This window comes from Nicotiana sylvestris, chromosome 12 (assembly GCF_000393655.2).
Source record: "Nicotiana sylvestris chromosome 12, ASM39365v2, whole genome shotgun sequence".
Classification (NCBI taxonomy): Eukaryota; Viridiplantae; Streptophyta; class Magnoliopsida; order Solanales; family Solanaceae; genus Nicotiana; species Nicotiana sylvestris.
The window spans coordinates 16,497,501-16,520,919 of NC_091068.1; the positions used below are offsets into that span (position 1 = coordinate 16,497,501).

General features: G+C 32.5%; 1 protein-coding gene across 1 annotated transcript; it reads right to left on the reverse strand.

Annotated features, from left to right (window-relative positions):
• Nucleotides 1-4,336: 4,336 nt before the first annotated feature.
• LOC104246861 (basic leucine zipper 9) lies at nucleotides 4,337-13,045 on the reverse strand. The gene is made up of 6 exons (XM_009802756.2): nucleotides 12,624-13,045; nucleotides 8,014-8,128; nucleotides 7,333-7,486; nucleotides 6,486-6,561; nucleotides 5,580-5,705; nucleotides 4,337-4,885 (listed from the first exon to the last, which is right to left on the reverse strand). Exons 1-6 carry the CDS (start codon nucleotides 12,855-12,857, stop codon nucleotides 4,562-4,564), a joined length of 1,029 nt encoding a protein of 342 aa, XP_009801058.1. The 5' UTR covers nucleotides 12,858-13,045; the 3' UTR covers nucleotides 4,337-4,561.
• Nucleotides 13,046-23,419: the final 10,374 nt, after the last annotated feature.

The window sequence follows — 23,419 nt, forward strand, 5'->3', positions numbered from 1 at the left end:
GTTATCGGATTTTGTGAGTTTTGTCGGGTTCTGAGGCGCGGGCCCGAGTTTGACTTTTTGGTCGATTTTGGGATTTTGATTAAAGATTCGGCCTTTATCGATTGGGTTTGTTTTCTTTGGCATTATTTGATGTATTTGAGTTGCTTTTGGCTAGTTTCGAGCCATTCGGAGGTCGGTACGCGCGGGATGGCAGTTTTGGAGCATCATTTGACTTGCTGGGTATTGGATTTGGCTTGTTCGAGATAAATAATACTTCTAAACTTGGTGTTGAGGGTATGAAACCCCAAATTACGTATTATGTGTTTGGTGTTGAGGTAACGCACATGCTAGGTGACAGGCGTGTGGGCGTGCACCGTGTAAATTGTGACTCCATTATTTCTGTGGTACTGTGTAGTTACCTGATCTTATCTGTAACCATGAAATCTCTACGTACTAGAGCTATTGAGAGGTGATCCATGTTAGAAACCACGTCTAGGCTACATGTTTATCATGTTGGGACCCACTGAGGTCATTTCCGCTATTGATTTATCTATTTTTATTACCTTATATACTCAGCCATACACATTCATATGCATATCTTATCTCAGTCTCTGTTACCATTTATTGACACATCATATCATTATTTTAGGATAGTTTCATGGCATTGTGATCCCGAGAGACTAGAGAGATTGATGATTGAGTGAGGCCGCGGGCCTGATTATGAGTGACATTTATGAGATTGGGTTGCACGCCGCAGTGGTTATACTGATTTATGATAGCGCTTGGGATGAAGGATCCCCTTCAGAGTTTGCACACCCCCCCCCCCCACCAGTGAACGCGGTTGATTATATTGAGGGATGGATCTTCCTTGGATATGGATCTTGTCCGAAACATTTATATACCTAGGGATAGATCTTCCCCACGGGTTAGATTTGGCCCTACTCAGTATTGAGTGATGGATGGTCAGTTGATGTATATATTCCGGGATGGATCTTCCTTGGGCCGGATTGACCATATACAGTACTGAGTGATTGAGCATGGTGAGTGGAAAGTGTGTGAGACAATGAGATTGAGTATTTTGAGAGTGTGAGTACATGAGTTCATCTCTAAGATACATTGCACTAACATGCACACATGACATATAGGCATAGAGATGCATTTTCCTCATGTTGTACGGTATCACGTCATTCATGACTTCTCATACATATTGACATATGGGCATAGAAAGGTATTTTACACTTGCTATCTGGAAAGAAAATAAAATATCTTATTTATTGTTGAAAGGATTTTTGGGAAAAATTACAATTTTCAAACTTACTCGTATTTTCGACGATTTCGGTAAAGGATTTGGATTTTCACTCATATACTTGAAAAGCATAACTATTTTTTGGGAAACTATGAAAAAAAATAAGCATTTGATCTCTGAGTTACTTCTTTTATTAGTTGCTTTATGTTGTTATGAACTGTTGTTAACTATTGGTGTTGGACCCGACCTTTGTTCCAGCTTGTCACTACTTTCAACCTAAGGTTAGGTTTGTTACTTATTTAGTATATGGGGTCAGTTGTACTGATACTACACCTCTGCGCCTTGCGTGCAGATGTTGGCTGCTGATATTGCTGTGATCGACGGGAGCTGGAATTGAAGACGTACCTGCTTTCCGGTAGTAGCTACCTCTTGTTCATGGTAGCCTTAGATTAATAAAAATCTGTTTATGTACATTTCGAACATATGATGTGTGTATTTCATACCAATTTTGTAAATTCTATTCTTACTATCAGTCTTTGAGGAATGTATAAGATTCAGATAATTTCTTTTATTTAAATTGTCTTATTAATTTCATTGAAATTGGATAGATGTTAATTGGCTTACCTAGCAGATTGGGTTAGGTGTCATCACGACAAGTTGAATTTTGGGTCGTGACAATAGTAAACTTTGTGGTTTCAATTTTAGGAACTTTATTAAGAAGACATCTCTGCTTCTGACGATCTTAATAAGTCCAGATACCTAAAGCTTTTATATCCCTAATCTATTACCCATTTTTGTCCTATCTACCAATTATATCTATCAAGCTCTCAATTATTCTCTGCATAAAGGTAAGCACTTCAATGACAATAATCTCTTAGTTATGATGGTGGTCTAGAATTCAGAGTGGACCTCATTACATATCTTAGCGGTATGAAAGCCCCCTTATTGTGGCAGAACGAACTTTTCATTAGCCTTGTTTACTATTTATGTGGCTTTTCTTTGCAGGGAGACAGTTGATGTCCAGTGGCAGCATTTTAGTATCCTTGAACCTCTAGCCAAACTCTATTGTTGAATGACTGGTATGCACCATATAGGAACAAGGTAAAAGGTGACATTCAGTTATTTCATCCTAATCGCCACACACGTACATAGGAATAAGAAAGGAAGATAAGAAATATCCTATCACGTCTCGTAGAATCACGATTATAGGAATGGCTGGCTATATACCATAATTGAGATTCTACTACTAACTTGTGCTCCATTAGTCATAGAAATAACCTAGGGCTATGATACCAACTTTGTCAAGACCCAATTTAGGATCATAACCAGCGCTTAGGAGCAAGTACCCCCCAAGTAAGCCTCGTCGGTATTTTACAGAAAATCGGATAGAGTTTTCCCTATTTTAGGACTATCCAAAAGTTTTCCTGTCTCATAAATAAATAACAACCAACTAATATTCACCCAAATCAGTCACAATCTTCATAAACTAACCAAAAATGAGTTTTCACCAATATTACCAACCTTATCAACATAATAATACTAAACCCATCAAAAAATGCAGGAAGAAGTATAATACTAGTACCTAGTCCAATATAACGAATGAATACTCATGACACTAATAAAAATAACTAGGGAGCGACTCTAAGAGTTCATAAGGAAAGACGATAACAAATAAATAAACTCTTCACCCACGCGAACAAGTGCGGGGCTCACCATAAACTATAAACTCGTGTACTCTAATTAACAAAATCCTCACTCGCGTTAACTATTGTCTATGTAAACAAAATAGCGGGGAGTGAGTCGTTAGCTCAGTGAGTAATATTACTTAACCACAACCGTTTTAAATTGGGGACAAGTCAGAAAACATGCCCGTATAATAATAATCAGAAACTATTTATAAGAAAATGCCCTCTCAAAATGGTAAATATAATTAGTTTATTCATGTGTTTCTTGTAATAGAAATCAATCTAACAAATCAATAATGAACTCGGTAAACACGTTTCTAAGAAAGGATCATGTAATCTGTATTACTGTGTGGACCCCTTCGTAAAAGGAGTCAAATATAACTGTAGGTCGCTACTCGAGGAAAACTGTAATTGTATGCTAGCTCTACTTCCTACTAGCGAGAGCTATAATTGTAATCGGTAATCTGTAATACAAGGTGCACCAGGTCTAACGAATATGTCATTAGCTACGGGATCCTTCAAAGTCTCCTCCCATTTATATTTATCTTGTAATCAGTTAATACTTGTATAAAAATATTTTTAAAATAGTACAGGGCATCTCAGTTCTTATCAATCATAAAATTTCATTCGATAACAGTAATTTCAACTTTCAAAAAACGAAAAAAATATCTTGTAACAACGAGAATATCTAAAATAACAGTAATCATCTCAAATAATCAATTTTGGTATCATATCGAGTGAAGGACTTGTCCCCACATGCAACTCAAAATAATCGGTAACATATTCATATTAAAAATTATGTGTAAATAATACATGTTATGAAAAATACAGATTGCGGTAAGATTACTACTCATAATACTCGTGCAAAAATATCAAGCGCACAACTTCGAGCAGTCCGTACAACTTCTTTCGATCAATCTGTATAAGTCGATGTGTGGCAATAACTATGAGCTTCACCTCTGCTTCTTCTTGTATCTTGAATGGTTTAAAGACAAACTTCATTCTTCTAAACCTTCTTTTACGTTGCTGAAGTATTTCACCTTGATTATTAGTTGAGTTGATGTTCGGTATCTTGCTCCAAGTAAAACTTTCCTCTCTATTACCTTTTGATTCTTTAATCTTGGAATATCCTCCCCCCCCCCCCCCCCAAATCCCTAACTCCCGTAGTGTAATATTATGGTGGGCTCGTCCCATTAATTGCTATTAGTAACTTTTGTTTCTTCTTTTATTTTATTAATTTAGCTAATGACTTAAATGTCCATAGTTAAAAACGGTCATTACATAAATATCTTAATAAGCATTAATTAGTGATTTGATAAAAATAATAACTAGCTAACCTGCTATTACAAGTTCAATTCACTTTGTATTTTGCTCTTTAATGTAAGGCTAATATGCTAATTTGTACAGATAATAATTAAAGGTGAAATAACACAACATAGAATCGAGGTATCCACTATAGAAATTAAAGTTCACATATAGTATTGGTAAGCTCAAACATATAAGTAGCTTAAATTAACCACTAAGTCCTGAAATAGTTACAACTATGATAAGTCTCACATACAAATTAGAAACCATATTATAAATTAATTGTCTGTGACCATACATACCACAATAATTAATATTTATATTACATAAAACCATAATAATTATATCACTTTGAAATAGAAGGGACATGTGATTCCCAGGACCAAACATCAGAAACACAGCTAACAGCATCACTCATAGCACCACCATTCTTGAAATTCCGGTTGAATGCATTGACATTTTCGACTCCGATCACCGGATTCGGGCCGGAAATTGCACTCCACTCGTTTTCTCCGGGCACGGTGATGGTCGGAGAGACATTATCGAGTCGACATAAACTATTGTTGTTGGTACCAAGTGGTTGAGGAGTGTTCAAGTAATTTTGAAGAAGATGACTTAAACTTGTTGAGGTTAATGAACCTCTAGCCACCATGTCCTCAGCCAACTTCACCTGCATCGCATAAAAAATTAGTATTAGAATCTGCACGATACGCAAATACTATTTAAATATATTAATCATGTTAAATTACGATTTGACTTTTTTAAGCACATTATAAAATATCAAATGCGTCATGCAAAAGAATCACATAAATTGACCATTAGTCAAGTCATTTTTCTCAAAGGCTAAATGGATTAGTTTTAATAGTAATGGTATAAAATTAATGGGTTGGATGGAATTTGAGCGTGTTAAAATAGGTTTGAGTTAATATATGAGTAAAGTCATTACCCACTCAAAATTTAGTTGCATTAAACCGGGTCAACTTGGATTAAACAACGCGTTATAAATCCAACCCTCAAATCAAAATTATTTTTCCTTTTATAATCTATTTAATTACCAATCAAACTAACAAAAACTTTTCAATCTAATCAATCAAACTCAAAATAATATTTTGCTAAAAAAATTAGTATGTTTTAATGTTCTTAATAAGTTTTTTAATAGACAGTCCAAATTGGCCCGAACTTTTAGGTGGGGTAATTTGGGTTATACGAAAATTGACCTGCAAATATATATATATATATATACACATAACTTTTCTTAAACTTAAGCGATGTATTTTCATGGGAAAAATTAAACCTCTATTTTGAGGAACCATTTAAAAACATTAAAATGGAAAATTAAAAAGGAAGAATAGTGGGTACAATACTTTGGCTCTTAATGCTTCCACATCTGATTTGAGCACTCTATTATTAGTCAAAGCATCTTTATATTGTTGAGTAGCATCTGCAAGCTGCTTGAACAATGATTCATTTTCACCTCGAAACTGATCAACCTGAGAAAATATGTACGTAAAATACCTCAAAAAAATAATGTAGAAAAAGGAGAACTTATAACAATTAACAGTAGTAAAGTATTTATATTACAATAAATATTAGTCTGATCTTGGTACATAGCCTAAATTGCTAATTAGGATGAATGTGTGAACTATCAATATGATGTTATTTGAAGGGGAGTCTTGGAGCAACGGTAAAGTTGTCTCTGTGTGATTTATAGATTACGGGTTCGAGCAGTAAAAGCAGTCATTAAGGCTTGCATTAGGGCATATACCACATCCTAAGGGGTACGGCCATTTCCCAGACCCTACGTGAATACAGAATACTTTATACACATGGACTGTCTTTTTTTTCTTTTAAAGTCTAGTTTTTGACATACTACTCTGTCTTAATCCCATTTTGTAAAAACCAAAAATCTACTCTTATTAGGTACTCAATAATATTTTTCTAATTGTTCTATATTTTAAACCATTTTGAGGTTTGAACCGAAGAGGATTTAGTAACTACTATCACTAGATTTCAGCTCAAAATGGTTGTAATAAGAAAGTTCACAAGCATATAATGAGTTCATAATTAATTCAATAACCATATATATGAGATGATTATTGACCTAGATATAATTAGTCAAGATGTGAATTAACATTAATATGAAGAGACAAACAAATTTATACACAGATCTCTAATTTAAATACTTTCTCTATAAATTTAAATACTTTTATATGTTCCTAATAGAATAATAAGATAAACTCTTATAAAAGAATTAATATTTATTTAAATACCTGATTTTCAAGATCTGCTAAATGTGCTTGCTTTCTTCTTCTCGAACGCCTTGCAGATTCCCTATTAGAGGCTTGCCTAAAAATTGAAATCACCATATCCACATTTATTAGCCAAAAATAAAACTCTATATATAGACAAATAATTATTATTTTTAATCAAGCCAACGACAATGACATTTTGGAGATCATTGGTCTATTTACAAAACATGCTTTTTACTTCCAATTTTTTATCCTACTTTAGGAATAATACATATCTTATTTGGAAGTACACGTGTACCATTATTATCGTAATTAGATTAACATAATAAGATCAAATAAAATAAAGATATCATTTATATAGAGCAAAAGACCACTAGTTAAAGCAAAATGATTAGTTCTTTTTTTCTTTTCCATCCCGATATTTATATTGGAGCCTTGACTAATTCAGATTTAAAAAAAAAATCCTAGGACTCGAACCTGAAAACTCCGGTTAAGAGTAGATAAATGGCTAATTCTTATTTGTATTGTTAAAAATATTGTGTTTCCTGACATGAAAATTCAATAATTTTTCCATCTTTCTTTTTCTAAATTCTTATCACATTAGGTATATTAAAGGAAAAAAAGAAAGGGAAGACACTAAAATTTAAACTCACCCTTATTGTCGTGAAACTTTAGTGAAACTTTTACTGATACCACTAAACTCATGATTTGTAGGTTAATTAATTGACCCATAATGTTTTTTCAAGAAAAAAAGTTTCTGTGTTTTTATTTATTTTAATAAAATAAATAAAATATTCTCTCCACAGACAAGAAAGTTCAGAATTACTAGTATAATATTTTTACTATATGGTCGAAAAATAAGATTCACCTTCTGATGCGTTTAATATCCAATGGGTCAGTGCTTTGTTCACAGGGACCCACTTCAGCGTCCACGTCATCATCATCTGAATAGGACCCACTTGTAGCTCCCGTAACTGGACTGTCCCTCATCTTAGGCATTATAGTTGGCGTTGGACTCCCAGCTGAGTATAGTATACAAATTCATATGCAAGAAAGAAAAAAATACGAAAGATAAAGAAACAATAATAATAATAATCTGTGTGTTTGGTATGATGAAGAATATTTTTGAAAAATAAATTATTTTCTAGAAAAAATTTCGCTGTTCGGCTGCAGAGGAAACTATATTTTTGAAAATAATTTATAAAAGATTAATAATAATATTAGTAGAACTTTAAAGATTGATAACAATATGTATATATTGGTTGGATCAACCATATGAAATCAAGAGGTTGAAGGAAAAAAGATTGTGGTCCAAAAGTTAGAGAAACCATTTTCCTCCTTTTTGTAAAAGATTGAAAAAATATTTTCTGACAACCAATCAAACACCAGAAAATGACATTTTATCGTGTAAAAATTAAACCATTTTCGAAAAAATACTCTGTGTCATGACAAACACACAAATAATATTAAGGAATTGATAGAAAATTTCAGGAAAGAAAAAAAAAAGCAAGGAAAATATATTTTAGAGGGTGAATTTGGATATAAATACCACATATTGAAGATTGTGAATCCACAGTTGCAGAAATGCAGGACTTGGGAGTAAGGTTTGGAGACCAAAGGGGTTTGTCTGTCAGTGCGCAACTTGAGAAACCATTTACCATCTCCTGCATTAGCAAGAAAAAAGATACTAAGTATGCAAAATAAAAAAATAAAAAATAAAAAGGGGCCGAGCATAAAGCATCTCGTATTCATGCAGGACCTTAAAGGGTGTAATGTAGAATGGCACCCTCTAAGATGATAAAAAATTTATATACATATGTTGAAATTTTCTTAAACTACGTTAAATATCTGATTCTGCCACCCACGGTCGTAAACTAGGCAAAGGTGACATGACTAATAGACCTTTTTGAAAAAATTTCCCGTGTGTAAAATTCAAGTTGAAATTGATCTTGAACCTTGTCCGACTTTCTAATTTCTTTGTGCTTTTTATTTCCTTTTATCCCAGTTATTTCCCTTTGCGGCTTCTATTTGTCATTTATTATTTTTATATTTTTATTTTCTCTATTCTATTATTTTATGTATGGTCTCTAGCAAAAACACTCAAAAAAGAGACTTCAAAACTTTAAAATTATAAGCATTCCGCTTAATCTTAAGTTTATGAGTTTTCTTCTTTCACATCCAAAAAACTTGGGTCTTAATGAGAATTTTGGATTGAGATCAATTTTTTTCCATTTTTTGTATTGCTTCATAAATATTTGTGTTAATATATGGTTCTTAAATATAATTTAAACCTCTTTACTATTAAATTATGATGAAAATTTCATAAATATTGCTTAAAAATTAAATGAGATTAATGGTTTTGGTTTTTGGAAACTTGTAGTTCATTTAATTTTATACTTATGGGGCATAATTTACCCAGTGAAGATATATTTTTTAAATTTTTCTTATTCTGATTAATGTAATTCTCTTATTAAGGATGTTATCTTACTTGTGTAAATTTATTTTTAGTGTACAGAAAAACATATAATTTCCTAGTAAAAATGTTGATTTTACTTGTGTTATTATAATAAAGGTATTATTCCTTATTTAAAATACTAATTACGTTTGTTTTTTGATATTTGAGATGTAATTTTTATATTTGTAAATAAAATATCTATTAGGCTGACCCGAATAAACTCAAAAAAATCGAATAAACGTTCCTAACAAATTCCGCATTAATTATTACAAGGTATATAGTAAAGGAAATTATGGCACCCGCCCTTCAAATTCTAGATCCGCTTCTGATGTAGATAGTCTACCATACTGCAAGTATTAGTGACTACTCCCAGGACTCAACCCGTGAGTTATGGATCACACCGAGACAACACTACCATTACTCCAAAAGTTCTCTTCTAGCTAGTATGCAAAATAAAAAGAAAGGGAAGATTTCTTTGTTGTTTTTTGCAATAGTATGCACTTGTTTTGTCCAATGCGTCACTACTAAAATTTCCTATTCTAACTTATAATAATTATTCAATAAAGTAGAAATGCCGAAACAAAAAGGATGGAGTACCACTTATATTGCATCATCAAGAAAGGTATAGATTCAAAAAAAGAAAAAGCCTATAGATGTCTCTTTAGAACTTGAATGGCTATTTCGTTAATAAATTAGGTAGCCCATCTTCTATTGGGAAAAAGGAATTAATACCATATACACATTTGACAAGCTACTGAGCTAATATACAATTACCTTGCTGATATTTTATTTTATTATAGAAATGTCATGTTATTTAAAGACTAAAACAAAATAAAATTCTTTTTATTTACATCTCAGGTAACTGTAACATAGGAAAAGGAATCTTTACACAAATAGCCGGTAGGATTTACAATTTATTTTTTCTAGTCGGTATACATTATACATAAATTATACACTGATTATATATAGTTATATACATATTATACATGGATTATATATATATATATATACTATATATCCGCCATCTATTTTTTATTTAAGCATTGGGTGAGTGTGCCACTATTTAGCTGAAGTATCCCAGGAGTGAGGTGTATTTAAAAAAAATATTTTGTTTTCTATTATTATTGAATAATTCAAAGGACCTTGGTGTTATTTAACTACTAAAGGACTTCACGAATTTTCCGATTATACTTTTTTTTTTTAAAAAAAATTCTAAAAATGTCCCTAGGGAACTTTTAAATTCCTAACCAAGACTATTACTTTCATTCAAGTAAACATTACTTTATTTATTATTTTATACTTCTGTGTGTGGTATGAAAGAGAAAGAGAAAGATATAATTATTTTTTAATTTCTTGTTTTGTCTTTTTTGTGGTTTAGTTTATGATGCTGTCATTCTCAATCTATACCTAATTTTTATAATACAAAGAACTAAGACAATCTCAGCATCACATACTGTCCATACAACTTAATCAAAGGCCTAAATCAATCAATTTACCACTTAAAAAAAGGAAGAAAAAAAATACTTGGAATTGTACAATCAATTTCTTAAACTCAAGTTTTTGTCAGATTCCAAAAATATTCGCCTGAAAGTTAACACAGCAAACCGACCATTCACAGTAACGTGGAAATTCAGTACTTCAATTCACTTTAGTACTTTAGAAAGGCCCTCTAACATTATTTAATTCATTACTTATGGTAGAGTGGTATATATTTTTTCTCGGAATAGGATAATTTTAGTATGGTTAGACTCGTGAGGGTATGAGGATTCTGAAAATGTAAATTTTACCCGATTCCGAGATGTGGGCCCGGGGCTCGGATTTTACTAATTTCGAGATTTTTGATATTTTTCGAATGTTTTCACTTGGGCTTTATTCCCTTAGCATATTGTGACGTATTCGTTCTGATTTTGGATAGATTCGACGAGCGTGTTCTTAATAAAAATTTCGAGTTTGAACCCTAGATATGAATTATATTTGTTAGGGAGTGTTTTATCCGAAGAGGAGTCTTGGAAAACGATAAAGTTAGTTGTCTCCCCGGATACTTGTATTAGGGTAGATTGCCTAAATCATACCCCCTTCGGGTACAGTCATACAGTCCTTCCCCGGACCCTGCATGAACATAGGATACTTTGTGCACCGGATCACCTTTTTTAGAGAGTGTTTTATCCTCCGATATAGAATTTTTTTGACTTGACTTTAATTTACGCGAATTCCAATACAACTACCGGACATTGATCGAAAAAACATATATCACTAATACTTTAGAAAGACCTCAAACCTTATTTAATTCATTAATTTATTGCTTAAAAAGTCACATCCCATTTTTTGCCAATTAAGCACCGTTCCAAATTGAAAGGAATCTTTTGGAAATGTATTTTGAAAATAAAGACGAAAAGGGACTAATATATAAGAAATCATTAAAAATTTCCTAAGCAACAAAGATATAAAGTCACAATTTTCCAAAGTTGAAATTTTAGTGAACTCATATGTCCTTATTACCAATTTACCAAAACTTTCTAAAAGCTTTAATTTGGTATTTTTTGGCAGATCCCTAATAATTTTCTTGTGAAATCCTCAATTATATATGTAAGATAAGATGTATATATTAGTCTTTGGGGTAGCTTCCCCATGATCAAGATGGTATAATTTGAATCATAATATAACGAGTTCATATCCAATTATATCTACATGTCACTGTTAACCTAGTAATATAAAAGGGCAATCCGATGCATAAGATATTATGTGTTCATGTAGGTTTGACGAAGGACCGCACCTTATGAAACATGATGTAGACAGACTAGTCTAACAAGTATTATTGGATATTTCCGTGGTTTGAATCTGTAACCTATAAATTATACGGAAATAATTTTACCGTTCTCCACGACTCCCCTTCGCGTGTGTGTATATATATATCTTTTCTGGAGTTACAGATAAACTTATTTAGAAAAATGATTTTGCACCACCAATAATAAAGAGTCACGTCCCAAATAAAGATGGCCCCTTTTATTTAATACTTCTAAACATTTCAAAGTAGCTAGGGTCTATTATAAATAATAAACCACCAATTATACTTTATTTCACCCAATCAGATTCCAAATCTTTATAGCATCTTCTCTTTAAATATCAACCCACCCCTCTTCATTATTCTTGTCCTCCTTCAAATAATAACCATCTCTTTCATTTCATTGCATTTCTCCTCCTTTTTAAAGTTCTATTTTCGTATGTGATTTAAAAAAAAAAAAAAAAGATTCGCTAGCTTTCATTATGTTAAAAATAATATGATCTTATTTAGCAAATATTCTGGTATATATTGATTTTTTTTAACACCATTAAAAAGTTCATACACTATCAATATCCTAGAAATTCCAAAAAAAAAAAAATCATTTTCCAAACAATATTTTAGACAAATGTCACAAATTCGAGTAACATATAATCTCTATAACATCTTAAAATATAGTGATCGCATAATTTCTTTTTGCCACTCTCAAGAAAAGGTGCACTAATCTACCGTTATGCGTGGTCCGGAAGAATCGGACCACAAGGATTTATTATATGCAGTTATACTCTGCATTTTTGCGAGAGACTATTTCCAACCTGTGACCTCCTGGTCACGTGACAGCAACTTTACCAATCTAAAATTTTGAAAAATTACATACACACACATTAGAAAATTATTCAAGAAGATCAAGAGGGAAAGTGCTAACCTGATTACTCATAGTAAATGAAGGAGCAACTGAACAAATATCACCAAAAATATCAGCATGAGCATTATTATTGTTGTTGTTGTCGTCATTAATATTATTATTATAATTGATATTTTGATGATGATCAATACCTCCAAAACCATCACCAGTTTTGAAATACTCTTCTAAAGCCAATAAAGAAGGGCTTTTCTTCATGTCTCTAATATTTGCAAAGTTAGCCATTTTCTTCTCCATATAGCCAAAAAGGAGAGTGAAGGGGTGAGAGAGATGAAAATATTGGAGACTTAGCAATGAAGTAGTTTGGGTTTGGAGTGAGTGGGTGGGAGAAAGAAAGAAAGAAAGAAAGAAAGGGGGGAAAAGAAGAGTAGCTAAGTGAGTGATTATATAGAAAAGGTAGAGAAGCCAAAGTTGGTTCCTGATGAAAGGAAAAGCCATGAATCAATTCATTCATCAGATAAAGTTGTTTTGTAGTTACTTATATACCCTTGGAATGAGCTATATTTACGACATTACCCCTTTTCTCATTTAAATTTGTTGATTAATTTCAATTTTTTAGAAAAATAATAGATAGCTAACTCCATCTATGTGAGTTTTGCATCTTATGAGAGCTTTTCTCATCGTCGGTTTCAAACTCGAAATAAAAGAGGAGAATTACATCCTAAACATGGAGCTAACTTGATTGTTTGGTTCGAGGTTTAGGGGCAGAGCTAGAAGCTCAGCTACGGGTTCAATTAAATCTAATAAATTTTTTTCAAATAATATATTTACATGAAAAAATTATTAATATATATAAACATTAAATTTAAAACTCAGTTATTAGTACTTGTAATTATCCTTCAAAACTTCAAAATACATAAAGCTTAAATCTTAGCCTCGCCTATATCGAGATTGGTAGGACCAAGCAATGGAATGATAACTAGTATAGGATTGATTAAACGAGATCCAACTCGTTAAGGAAAGACCACAAGTAGTCTAGCATATACAAAAAGCCTTCATGGATATTTTCCACTGAGTGAAAGGTGGCGAGCCTAGAAATTTATTAAGTGGAATCAAAATATATATTAAAAAACAAACATGTGAAAAGCTCTTGGATTACATCAAAGAGATTCAACAACTAATATATCTATTGATGTTTAGCTTAATGCATATATATTTCTATGTATATCGCCTCATATTTTACTTTTGTTTCGTGAATTTGGAATTTTAAATGCTATGATTTATGTTAATTTGAAGTGTTTTTATGTGTATGAATGATTCAGGAGAAATTGGGGGCGAAACGCGCAAAATTTGAGCCAAAACGAACAAAACCGGACGAATTGAGCATTTGGGCGCCACAGGCAGCGCCTGGCGCCACCTGTGGCGCTGGAGGCAGAATGGAAGTTGAGGCAGCGCCCTGGTTGGCGCCTGGTGCTACCCAGGGCGCCGGTGACGTGATTTTGTCCAATTTCGCCCGGAACAAGGTTATTTCAGCCCTAGACCTACCCAACACGTATAAAGGCAAGACTAAACATATTTTTGGAGTGGAAGACGCCACTTTAGAGATAGAGAACAGACTTTGAATAGGAATTCACGTGGAGGAACATACACCACGCTTGGAGGAGGCTTCTAACTAGTTTTTCTTCTCTTTTCTTCTTTTAATCTCATAGTTTATTAGTTCTAGAGTTTTGGGTGCTACATGAACGTCGTAGTTTGAAGCTTGAATTGTTCTTGTTATTTTATCATATTGATTTATTTATTCAATTTTGTGCTTAATTATTTGATTGCTTGATCACCAATTGAATACTATCTACGAATCTAGGATTGAACTCGGGGGAGGAAATTCTAAATTGCATATAAGATTGAGTAGAGCAAGATCTTAACTCTGAGGGGAGTGGATTTGCGGTTAGGATAGGAATATACCTAATCGCCTTGCTTGGTTACTATAAGTGAATTATAAATGTGTTCTTGTTAATCCTAATTCCATAGGAATATAGGCGTTAGGTTAGCATAAATAGGCGAGTTTTACTTCGGGAGAAGGCTACGAACAATATTAACCCTGTCAACCAATAAACCAGATAAATTAATTGGACGGTTTAAGTGGAAAACTCAATGGGATTGTTAGCTAACCCATAGCTCTAGAGTATTCACTCACATTGAATTCGCCTCTCTAATTCGCCAACTTGTTTTCTTTAATCTTTTAATTTGTTACTCTAGATTAATTTTAGTTAAATATTCATATTTTAGGATTCACTTGAATAGATTAATTGTTTGATTTAATTTAGTTGATAGTTAATCACAAGTTCCTGTGGGTACGATATCTGGACTTACAATCCTACATTATTTGTCGACCACGTATACTTGTGTGTGCGTTTGGTCGCAACAAGTTTTTGGCACCATTGCCGGGGACTTAGAAATTAACTAGTCTACTAGATTAGATTTTTACTTTTTGTCTACTCAAGTTTTTTCTTATCTTAGTTTAATATTTTATTATCTTTGTTGACATGGCATCTTGGAACGATAATTGGTCGAATATTGGTTATTCGTATTATGGTGATCCTTGTCCATATTGTGGAGGACCACACTTAGGGCAAAATTGTGCATCTCAATCTGATGTGTGGAATTTTTGTAATGTGTGTGGTTGTCAAGGTGGCCATTGGGATGGTTGTCCTAATTCTTATTATCCTTCACAGAGTTCTTATTATAATATTTCTAATAATGTTTATGAGTTTGATAGGAGCAATGAAGTGGAGGATATGGAAAGCATGGCTTGTATTATGGACATGATGAGGCAAATAGTCGAGCAACAAAGTCTTGATGCCTTAACGATCAAAAGACTCCAAGCTAGAATGGATGAATTAATGGTCAATTTCCAAGAAGAACCTCAATTCGATGAAGAGAGCGAGTTCCCACAAGAAGATTATTTTGAAGAAAAAGATATAGTGAACCAATCTTGGCTTGAGGAACAAGCTCAACTGATAAACCTCATGAGCTTCTCCGTGATGGTCTTTCAAATATGACAGAACAGTTGATAGACGAAAGAATTGAGCTCAAGCAAGAAATAGACCAATTTGGCTTAGACATGCATGACCTACATGATCAATTGAATAAAAAAGTTGAAGCGTCTGATGTCCTACAACCAATCCTTGTGGATACTGGCCAGCTTGAGGAGCGGAAAGAGGAACTTCAACTATTCGACCAAAATATTATTAATGATGCCAAGGTTGACGAAGTGCTCAAAATTGAGGATGTCAAAAATAATGCAATTTTGGAGTTGGAGCGTATTGGACCTCATTCTAAATATTTTCAACATTGTGTTTGGTTGGTGACATGGTAATTGATCCAGTCGAGCATATGAAGGAGTCAATGGATAAGGAACAAATTGCTTATATTCTGAAATTTGTGATGTCAAGGAGACAAAACAACATCCCCCACTTAAAGGCCAAGAAGTGCAAGATGCGATACATATTGCTTGGTTCATTTATTTTTATACAACCGCCTCATGAACGTGACAAAAAAATTGATGCAAAATTGGAGGAGCAATTTATATCCTCAAAGTGGAAAGAAAAGTGGTGAAAGTGATGGCATCATGCCGCGACATTAAATCAAGCGCTTGTTGGGAGGCAACCCAGCCTGTATTTTAATTTTTTATATCGTGTCAAGTTTTGTGTTGTTTTTGTTTTGCAGAGTAAGGAAAACCTGAGTACTCGAAGTTGAAGCTGAGGAGCATGTTTGAGCTTAAGTGTGGGATCGTTCCGACCCTTCAGATTGAGGATCATGTCCGAGCTAGGCCCGAGAGGGTCTCAGGGAGTATTCCTCACCTTTGTTGTATTATTTTTCTCTATGATCATGCATCGAGGACTATGCATAAAATAAGTGTGGGGTGGGAAAACTACTTTTTGAAGTGTAATTGTATAGAACTATTTTTTTTTAGTTTTTCTTTTAGAACTCGTAGTAGACATAGTCTAGTTAAAAAAACGAAAATTGAAAAAAAAAAAAAAGTTTAGAAAGTTCAGATTTTTCCCGACGATGGATCTTTTGGACAATTTTCTTGAGGGATAAAGTCCGATTAAAAACACCAAAAATATTTTTTGTTTTTAGGATAGTTAGGTAGTGTCCCTTGGTTTTTCTTTGGGCGCCGGTTCTTTTCCAAGGGTGTAGCTCGAACCGGGTACTTTTTTTTCTTTAGGAGTAGTTTAGGAAGAAACTGAGTCGCTCTGAGATACTCATTGACATGGTTGATGCTGGCACATTAGGCTATGACATACATTCTGTTTTCCCGTTTATTTGGTTTGAATTGTGAAGCCTAAGTAAAGTAAATAGCCTATGTTGTGACGCTTTTTCTCAGTTGTTTGACTTGTATGCCACATAGTGCAATATTGCTTAAATTTCTCAATTATGCGTGCTTGCTTGACTTGAGAGTTGAACAGAATCGTTTTGATTGAGTCATGTGCAACGTGTGTGTAAGAATTTGTGATTTTTTGTGCTATTCTGTGTAGTCTAGAACTTGCCCCGTGTGTTAATTGAAGTGAAATTGTAAGTTTTGCTAATTTAGGAAATGATGTAGGTGTTTCTTACTTGGTCATGGATGTGCTTGTCACATAAAAATAAAATTTTCCGTTGCTAGCCCCTTTGAGCCTATAGACCTTTCTTTTGGCATCCACATTACAAGCCATACCCCTATTTTGTTCTTAATTTGATATTGATTGAACATTTACCTCCTAAGGCACTTAGTCTCTAAAAGAAGTAAGGTGAGATATTGGGGAGTAGTTTTCGAGTGGAACTATGGAAGGGCCCATTGGTGCACTAAGGTTGAAATTAAAAGTCACTAGCCGATGAACTTTAATGTATGGAGTGTGTGAAGAAAAGAAAAAAAGAGAAAGGAAAAGAAAAATTGCAAGAAAAGAGAAAAAAATATGATAGTTCAAATAATGGAGAAAATACACACCTCCAATTCTTATTGATTTGTGCTAGTGGAAATATATAAGTGCTTCATTGAAAAGAGGGCTATATTGTATATGGCAAGTGAATTGGCTGAGAAGAATATGTGCTTGAATCATGAATGTAGTACATTAAAGTGCTTAGGAGGGTTAGCCACTATTTCTAAATGTATCATACCCGTCCCTTAGCCTATATTACAACCTTAAAGTCCTAATTGATCCTAGATTTGGATGGCTTAAATTAATAGAGATATACACTATGGGAAAGCTTATGGTACGACCACAGGATGCATATGAATTCTTTGTGAGAGTGAGCGAATTTTGTTCAATTGTGCGATGTCCTTAATCTATGTTTAAAAGTATATGTGAATGTGTGGACTACTATATTCACTCTTTTGTTTGTTGGTAAGGAAGGGCACATGATCTAATGAATGATTGGTAATGTTGTAAGTTTTCATGTTGGGTAAGTGCATGAATTGAGGGTGCTTAATGGTTGCAAGTCGTATTTTGAGGTTGGGTGGTAACAAATAGGTTGTTGAAATTGATTGAATTGAAGGGTTATATTTGGGCATGCTTAAACGGGAAGAATGTGAAATTTTGCGTGTTCATGCTTGTGTGCCAGTATTAATCATAGTCAAGGGTATAGTGTGTGTTTAAAAGTTAAAGTGCTCCTCTATAATTGATACTTGTACGTAGTTAGGGATTTATTAGATAGTCTCATTGCTCGAGGACGAGCAAGAGTCTAAGTATGGGGTGTTGATGTTTAGCTTAAAGTATATATATTTTTATGTATATCGCCTCATATTTTACTTTTGTTTTATGAATTTGGGATGTTAAATGCTATGATTTATGTTAATTTGAAGTGTTTTTATGTGTATGAATGATTCGAGAGAAATTGAGGGCGAAACGCGCAAGATTTGAGCCAAAACGAACAAAACCGGACGAATTGAGCATTTGGGCGCCACAGGCAGCGCCTGGCGCCTCCTGTGGCGCTGGAGGCAGAATGGAAGTTGAGGCAGCGCCCTGGTGGGCGCCTGGCGCTACCCAGGGCGCCGGTGATATGATTTTGTCCAATTTCGCCCGGGACAAGGTTATTTCGGCCCTAGACCTACCCAACACGTATAAAAGCAAGACTAAACATATTTTTAGAGTGGAAGACGTCACTTTACAGATAGAGAACAAACTTTGAAGGGGAATTCGGGTGGAGGAACACACACCACGCTTGGAGGAGGCTTCCAACTAGTTTTCTTCTCTTTTCTTCTTTTAATCTCATAGTTTATTAGTTCTAGAGTTTTGGGTGCTATATGAACGTTGTAGTTTGAAGCTTGAATTGTTCTTGTTATTTTATCATATTGATTTATTTATTCAATCTTGTGCTTAATTATTTGATTGTTTGATCACCAATTGGATACTATCTACGAATCTAGGATTGAACTCGGGAGAGGGAATTCTAGATTGCATATAAGATTGAGTAGAGCAAGATTTTAATTTTGAGGGGGGTGGATTTGCGGTTTGGATAGAAATATACCTAATCGCCTTGTTTGGTTACTATAAGTGAATTATAAATGTGTTCTTGTTAATCCTAAGTCCATAGGAATATAGGCGTTAGGTTAGCTTGAATAGACGAGTTTTACTTCGGGAGAAGGCTACGAGCAATATTAACTCTGTCAACCAATAAACCAGATAAATTAATTAGACGATTTAAGTGGAAAATTCAACGGGATTGTTAGCTAACCCATAGTTCTAGAATATTCACTCACATTGAATTCGCCTCTATAATTCGCCAACTTGTTTTCTTTAATCTCTTAATTTGTTACTCTAGATTAATTTTAGTTAAATATTCATATTTTAAGATTCGCTTGAATAGATTACTTGTTTGATTTAATTTAGTTGATAGTTAATCACAAGTCCTTGTGAGTACGATATCTGGACTTACAATCCTATATTACTTGTCGACCACATATACTTGCGTGTGCGTTTGGGAGCAACAAGTTTTTGGTAAAAAATAATTTTAACATATACGATATAATTATCCGACTAAGGGGTTCAGACGAATCCTCGTGATTTGAGCTCTCGAGTTTTAGCATGAATCAAGTGTTGAGTAGCTAGGGGAATTAACTAGCCGATCGAGTTGGGATCAAACATTGGTGTTCAGAGTCTGAATAGGAAAGAACAGAAATATAAGCTAAGTAATCAACGAGATATGAGATCTTATGAGTTAAAATTACAATGCAAGTCCCTTGAGTAATTGAGTTATGATTAATAAAATATATGTCATAGAGTTTTATGTTCAAGTGAACATAAAATGATTTAAGAAGGTGTTACTTAACTTGGATCGTGACAATATCTGACGTGAGAGGTATGGCGGAGACAAAAGTCGAGCTACGAGTTCGGTCGAACTCATAAGCTTTTGCTCAAGCTCAACAACGCATTTATATTAAATTTTTTATTAAATATGTATAAATATTAAATTTAGAACTCAATCATTAGTTTTTAAATTTGTCATTCTAAAATTTAGAACTAATAAAATTAAAATCCTGGCTCCGTTTCTGATGCGAGATATTATATATTACCAACATTTTGAGATACTGTTCTTTAAAATACGAGTTAGTTTGCCTTTATTTATTTTTTTAAAGCTGTATTTTATTTAGTCATTGTCATTGTACTTGCGACGCACTTGCATGTAATTTGCACTAAAGTGGCTATAACATTAAAACTAAAGTATGCCTACCACCAAGTAAAAAAAAAAAAGGACCGAAAGGAAATCACGTGAAAGAGGCCATTCAAAAAATAGGAATATGACAGATGGTAATTCAAACTGACCTTTATTCGATATTTATACTAAACTATATAGGGGCAATGTGCCGGGTTCAATTGAATCATTACTTTTGACGTGAAACATAAATTTATATATAAAAATTTATTAGAACTATATTACTAGTAGATACGAATTCATAACTTTAAAAATACTATGAGTTCAATATTAAAAATATTGAAGGTTGAATCCATAGAATTCAAATTCTAAATTTGTTGCCTCTAACTATATCTATTTAGTATTTATATATTTGATGTAATAAACATTGGATGCGTATAAATTTATACCACTCGAGAATGTGTAAATGCTTACGTCTTATCCAATAATAGATATACCAACAAAAAAAGGAGGAGAAAGGTCATATGTGCATATAGTAAAAGGTTATAAAGGTTAGTTTAAAGGAAATATCAAATAAAAATTCCAAACTTTTCCAACTCGAGCTTTTAATATTATCATTGTACCAGTTATTATATATTAATATATACTATCCTTACATATGTACTTTGTATCAATGTGCACATCATGCATGTCCCGTTCCTTCGTACGTAAGGGAAGACTACACAAGTAGTTCTACTTTTAATTAGTACTAATTTTAGCTTAATTAATTTGATTTGGTGCTAGCTGTACATTTTTTTGGGATATTTTGAATTAAGTGAGTGGTGCTAGAATTAATTAGTGATGAACAACAGAAAAAATAACGGTTGTTTCACCATAGTATCTATTTTTCTTTATTTAACGAGTAATTATGAAGTTACATGGTCATGAAAATCAATAAATTAATAGAACGAAATAAATCAAATTATTATACATTTATTGAGAAAATTATGAAACTAATGGATAGTTCTCGTGAATTAATCCGAATATATATCATATAAAATTCATTAAAAAAATATTATATATTAGATTTTTTTTTCCTGAAGACTCGAATCGAAACCTCAAGGCATTGCAGGTTGATTACTCTCTCTTTTCTACCTTTTCCTTCTTTATATTTTATAGTCCCACTAAATCCAAAATAAGAAAAAGGAAAAAAGAAACAACAAAAAAATAAAGACGAAATTTTTCTTCATTTCCATTGTTGGACTGCGTTTTTGACTGTCAAATTTCTTAATCCTTAAGTTTAAAAAAAAAAAAAAAAAATCTTTTCGACAATGATTTCCAACTCTTTGTTCTATCTTAATTTTTACTTTTATTTTGCGAAAGCTGATGCTTTATAAATGCATAAAACTGATAGGACCTCATTTAAATACCATCGAATGCGTATTGCTTTTATACTTTTCATTTATTAGGCGATAATTAAATGAAATGATAATTTTGATTTCTAAAAATTAAAATTTTCCGATATTTTGCATAATGTGTTTTAAGTAATTTATTATTTTATAATTTAAAAAAAATGTTTGGTTTAATTTTTTTAATTTTTGTGTTTGAAAAGAAGGAATTGGACAAGCGAATAGACCTTGTTGGTGATCTTCAAAGAACTATATATCTAATTGATAATTTTGTTTAAGAGTTTAACAAAATATAATTTGTTAAAGTTTTTGAAAATAATTCAAAAATATTAAATTTGTAAATAATTCGAAAATATTTAATTTGTATATAATTCTTTCACAAGTAGATTATAACTTTTTTCAATTAAAAATGTTAAGATAAACAAACTCCCAATCGTTTTTTCCGAAAATAAATAACTTATCATCAAAGTTATAATCTAATGATACTGTGAGTTTCTATCATATAGGTGAGTTTTTTATTCTCAATTTTTAATGCTCTCTCTTTTTCTTTTCCCCTATGTAATTAAAAAAATAATTGCTAAAAGAAATACTAATAACTTGAGTTAACTGGTTAATTATGTACAATTTTTATTGAACTAAATGGGTTTTCTTTAAAAAAAAAAATGGAAATTCTAGACTCTAGAGCTATATTTTTCATTTTGTGAATTAATTTCAATAACTAACTAAATTTTAGGCTTCAAACTAAAAAAATTAAAAAAGAAAAAAAGAAAAAAGAAGGAACTTCTAAATCTAGTTCCGGCAAACTTTAAGGAGAATATACTTGTTGCCTCCAAAGGAATATATGTTCGGTGAAAGATTCTACCAAAACAAACACAAATCCCAGGCGAATCCATAATTTATGATTTTACGTAAATTCAATAGTTTTTGTTCAAATTTTATATTATTAAAAAAAATCAAATATTTAAACACAAATTTAATTATTATTATAAATTAAATCGATACAGTTATAAGAGCTCATAAACTTCAAATCATATATTCGTATGTAACATTATTTTTGCATGTTCTATGACAACGAAAAATTAAAGTCCATTAGGGAGCTTTGGCGCGACGCTAAAGTTGTTTTCGTGTGATTTATTGAATACGAATTCGAGTCGTTAAAACATCAATTACTACTTGCATTAGAGTAGACTACAACCCTTTGGTGTGGGGATCTTACATGAGCTCAGAATACCTTGTGTACCAAGCTATAGTGATACCAAGGGGTTAATATGCAAATAGGACAAACATCGAGGACTTTTTTGGAAACAAGTGGACCTAAGCAATGGAGATTGATTGGGACTTGCACCGACCCTTAAAAAAGGCTGCTATAGATCCAAAGTTTGTACTTAAAAGTTGAATGTCGTGTTGAATAAAGATTGTTCAATTAAATATAGAAATAATTAATACTTTCCATCTACAATTTTTAAAAACAGTAACAATTTTGAAAAACTAAAAGACTAATAGCCTGTTTGGCCAAGCCAGAAAAATCAGTTTATTTTGAGAAGTGCTTTTGAAAAAAATACTTTTGGAGAGAAGCGGTTTGTGTTTGGCTAATCACTCTGAAAAACACTTTTGAGCAATAATTTGTGTTTGGTCAAGCTTTTCAGAAAGTATTTTTAAGTATCAAATTACGAATAACGACATGAATATATTTACTTAATAGTTAATATTATAAGTAAATAAATAATCTCAAAAAAAAAATTACATGCAATAATTAAATCTTTTTATTTTGTTTAAGTAAAATGTGAAAATAAAATTTAAAAGTACTTAATTCTTTTAATATAAGTTAAATATATTAAA

What these genes read in the sequence shown, in the direction of transcription:
- LOC104246861 (XM_009802756.2), bottom strand. Translation starts at nt 12,857, where the DNA reads ATGGAGAAGAAAATGGCTAACTTTGCAAATATTAGAGACATGAAGAAA. An exon ending in CATTTACTATGAGTAATCAG is followed by an intron (nt 8,129 to 12,623) that starts GTTAGCACTTTC and finishes TTGCTAATGCAG; the next exon opens with GAGATGGTAAATGGTTTCTC. An exon ending in TAGCAGATCTTGAAAATCAG is followed by an intron (nt 5,706 to 6,485) that starts GTATTTAAATAA and finishes ATATTTTCTCAG; the next exon opens with GTTGATCAGTTTCGAGGTGA.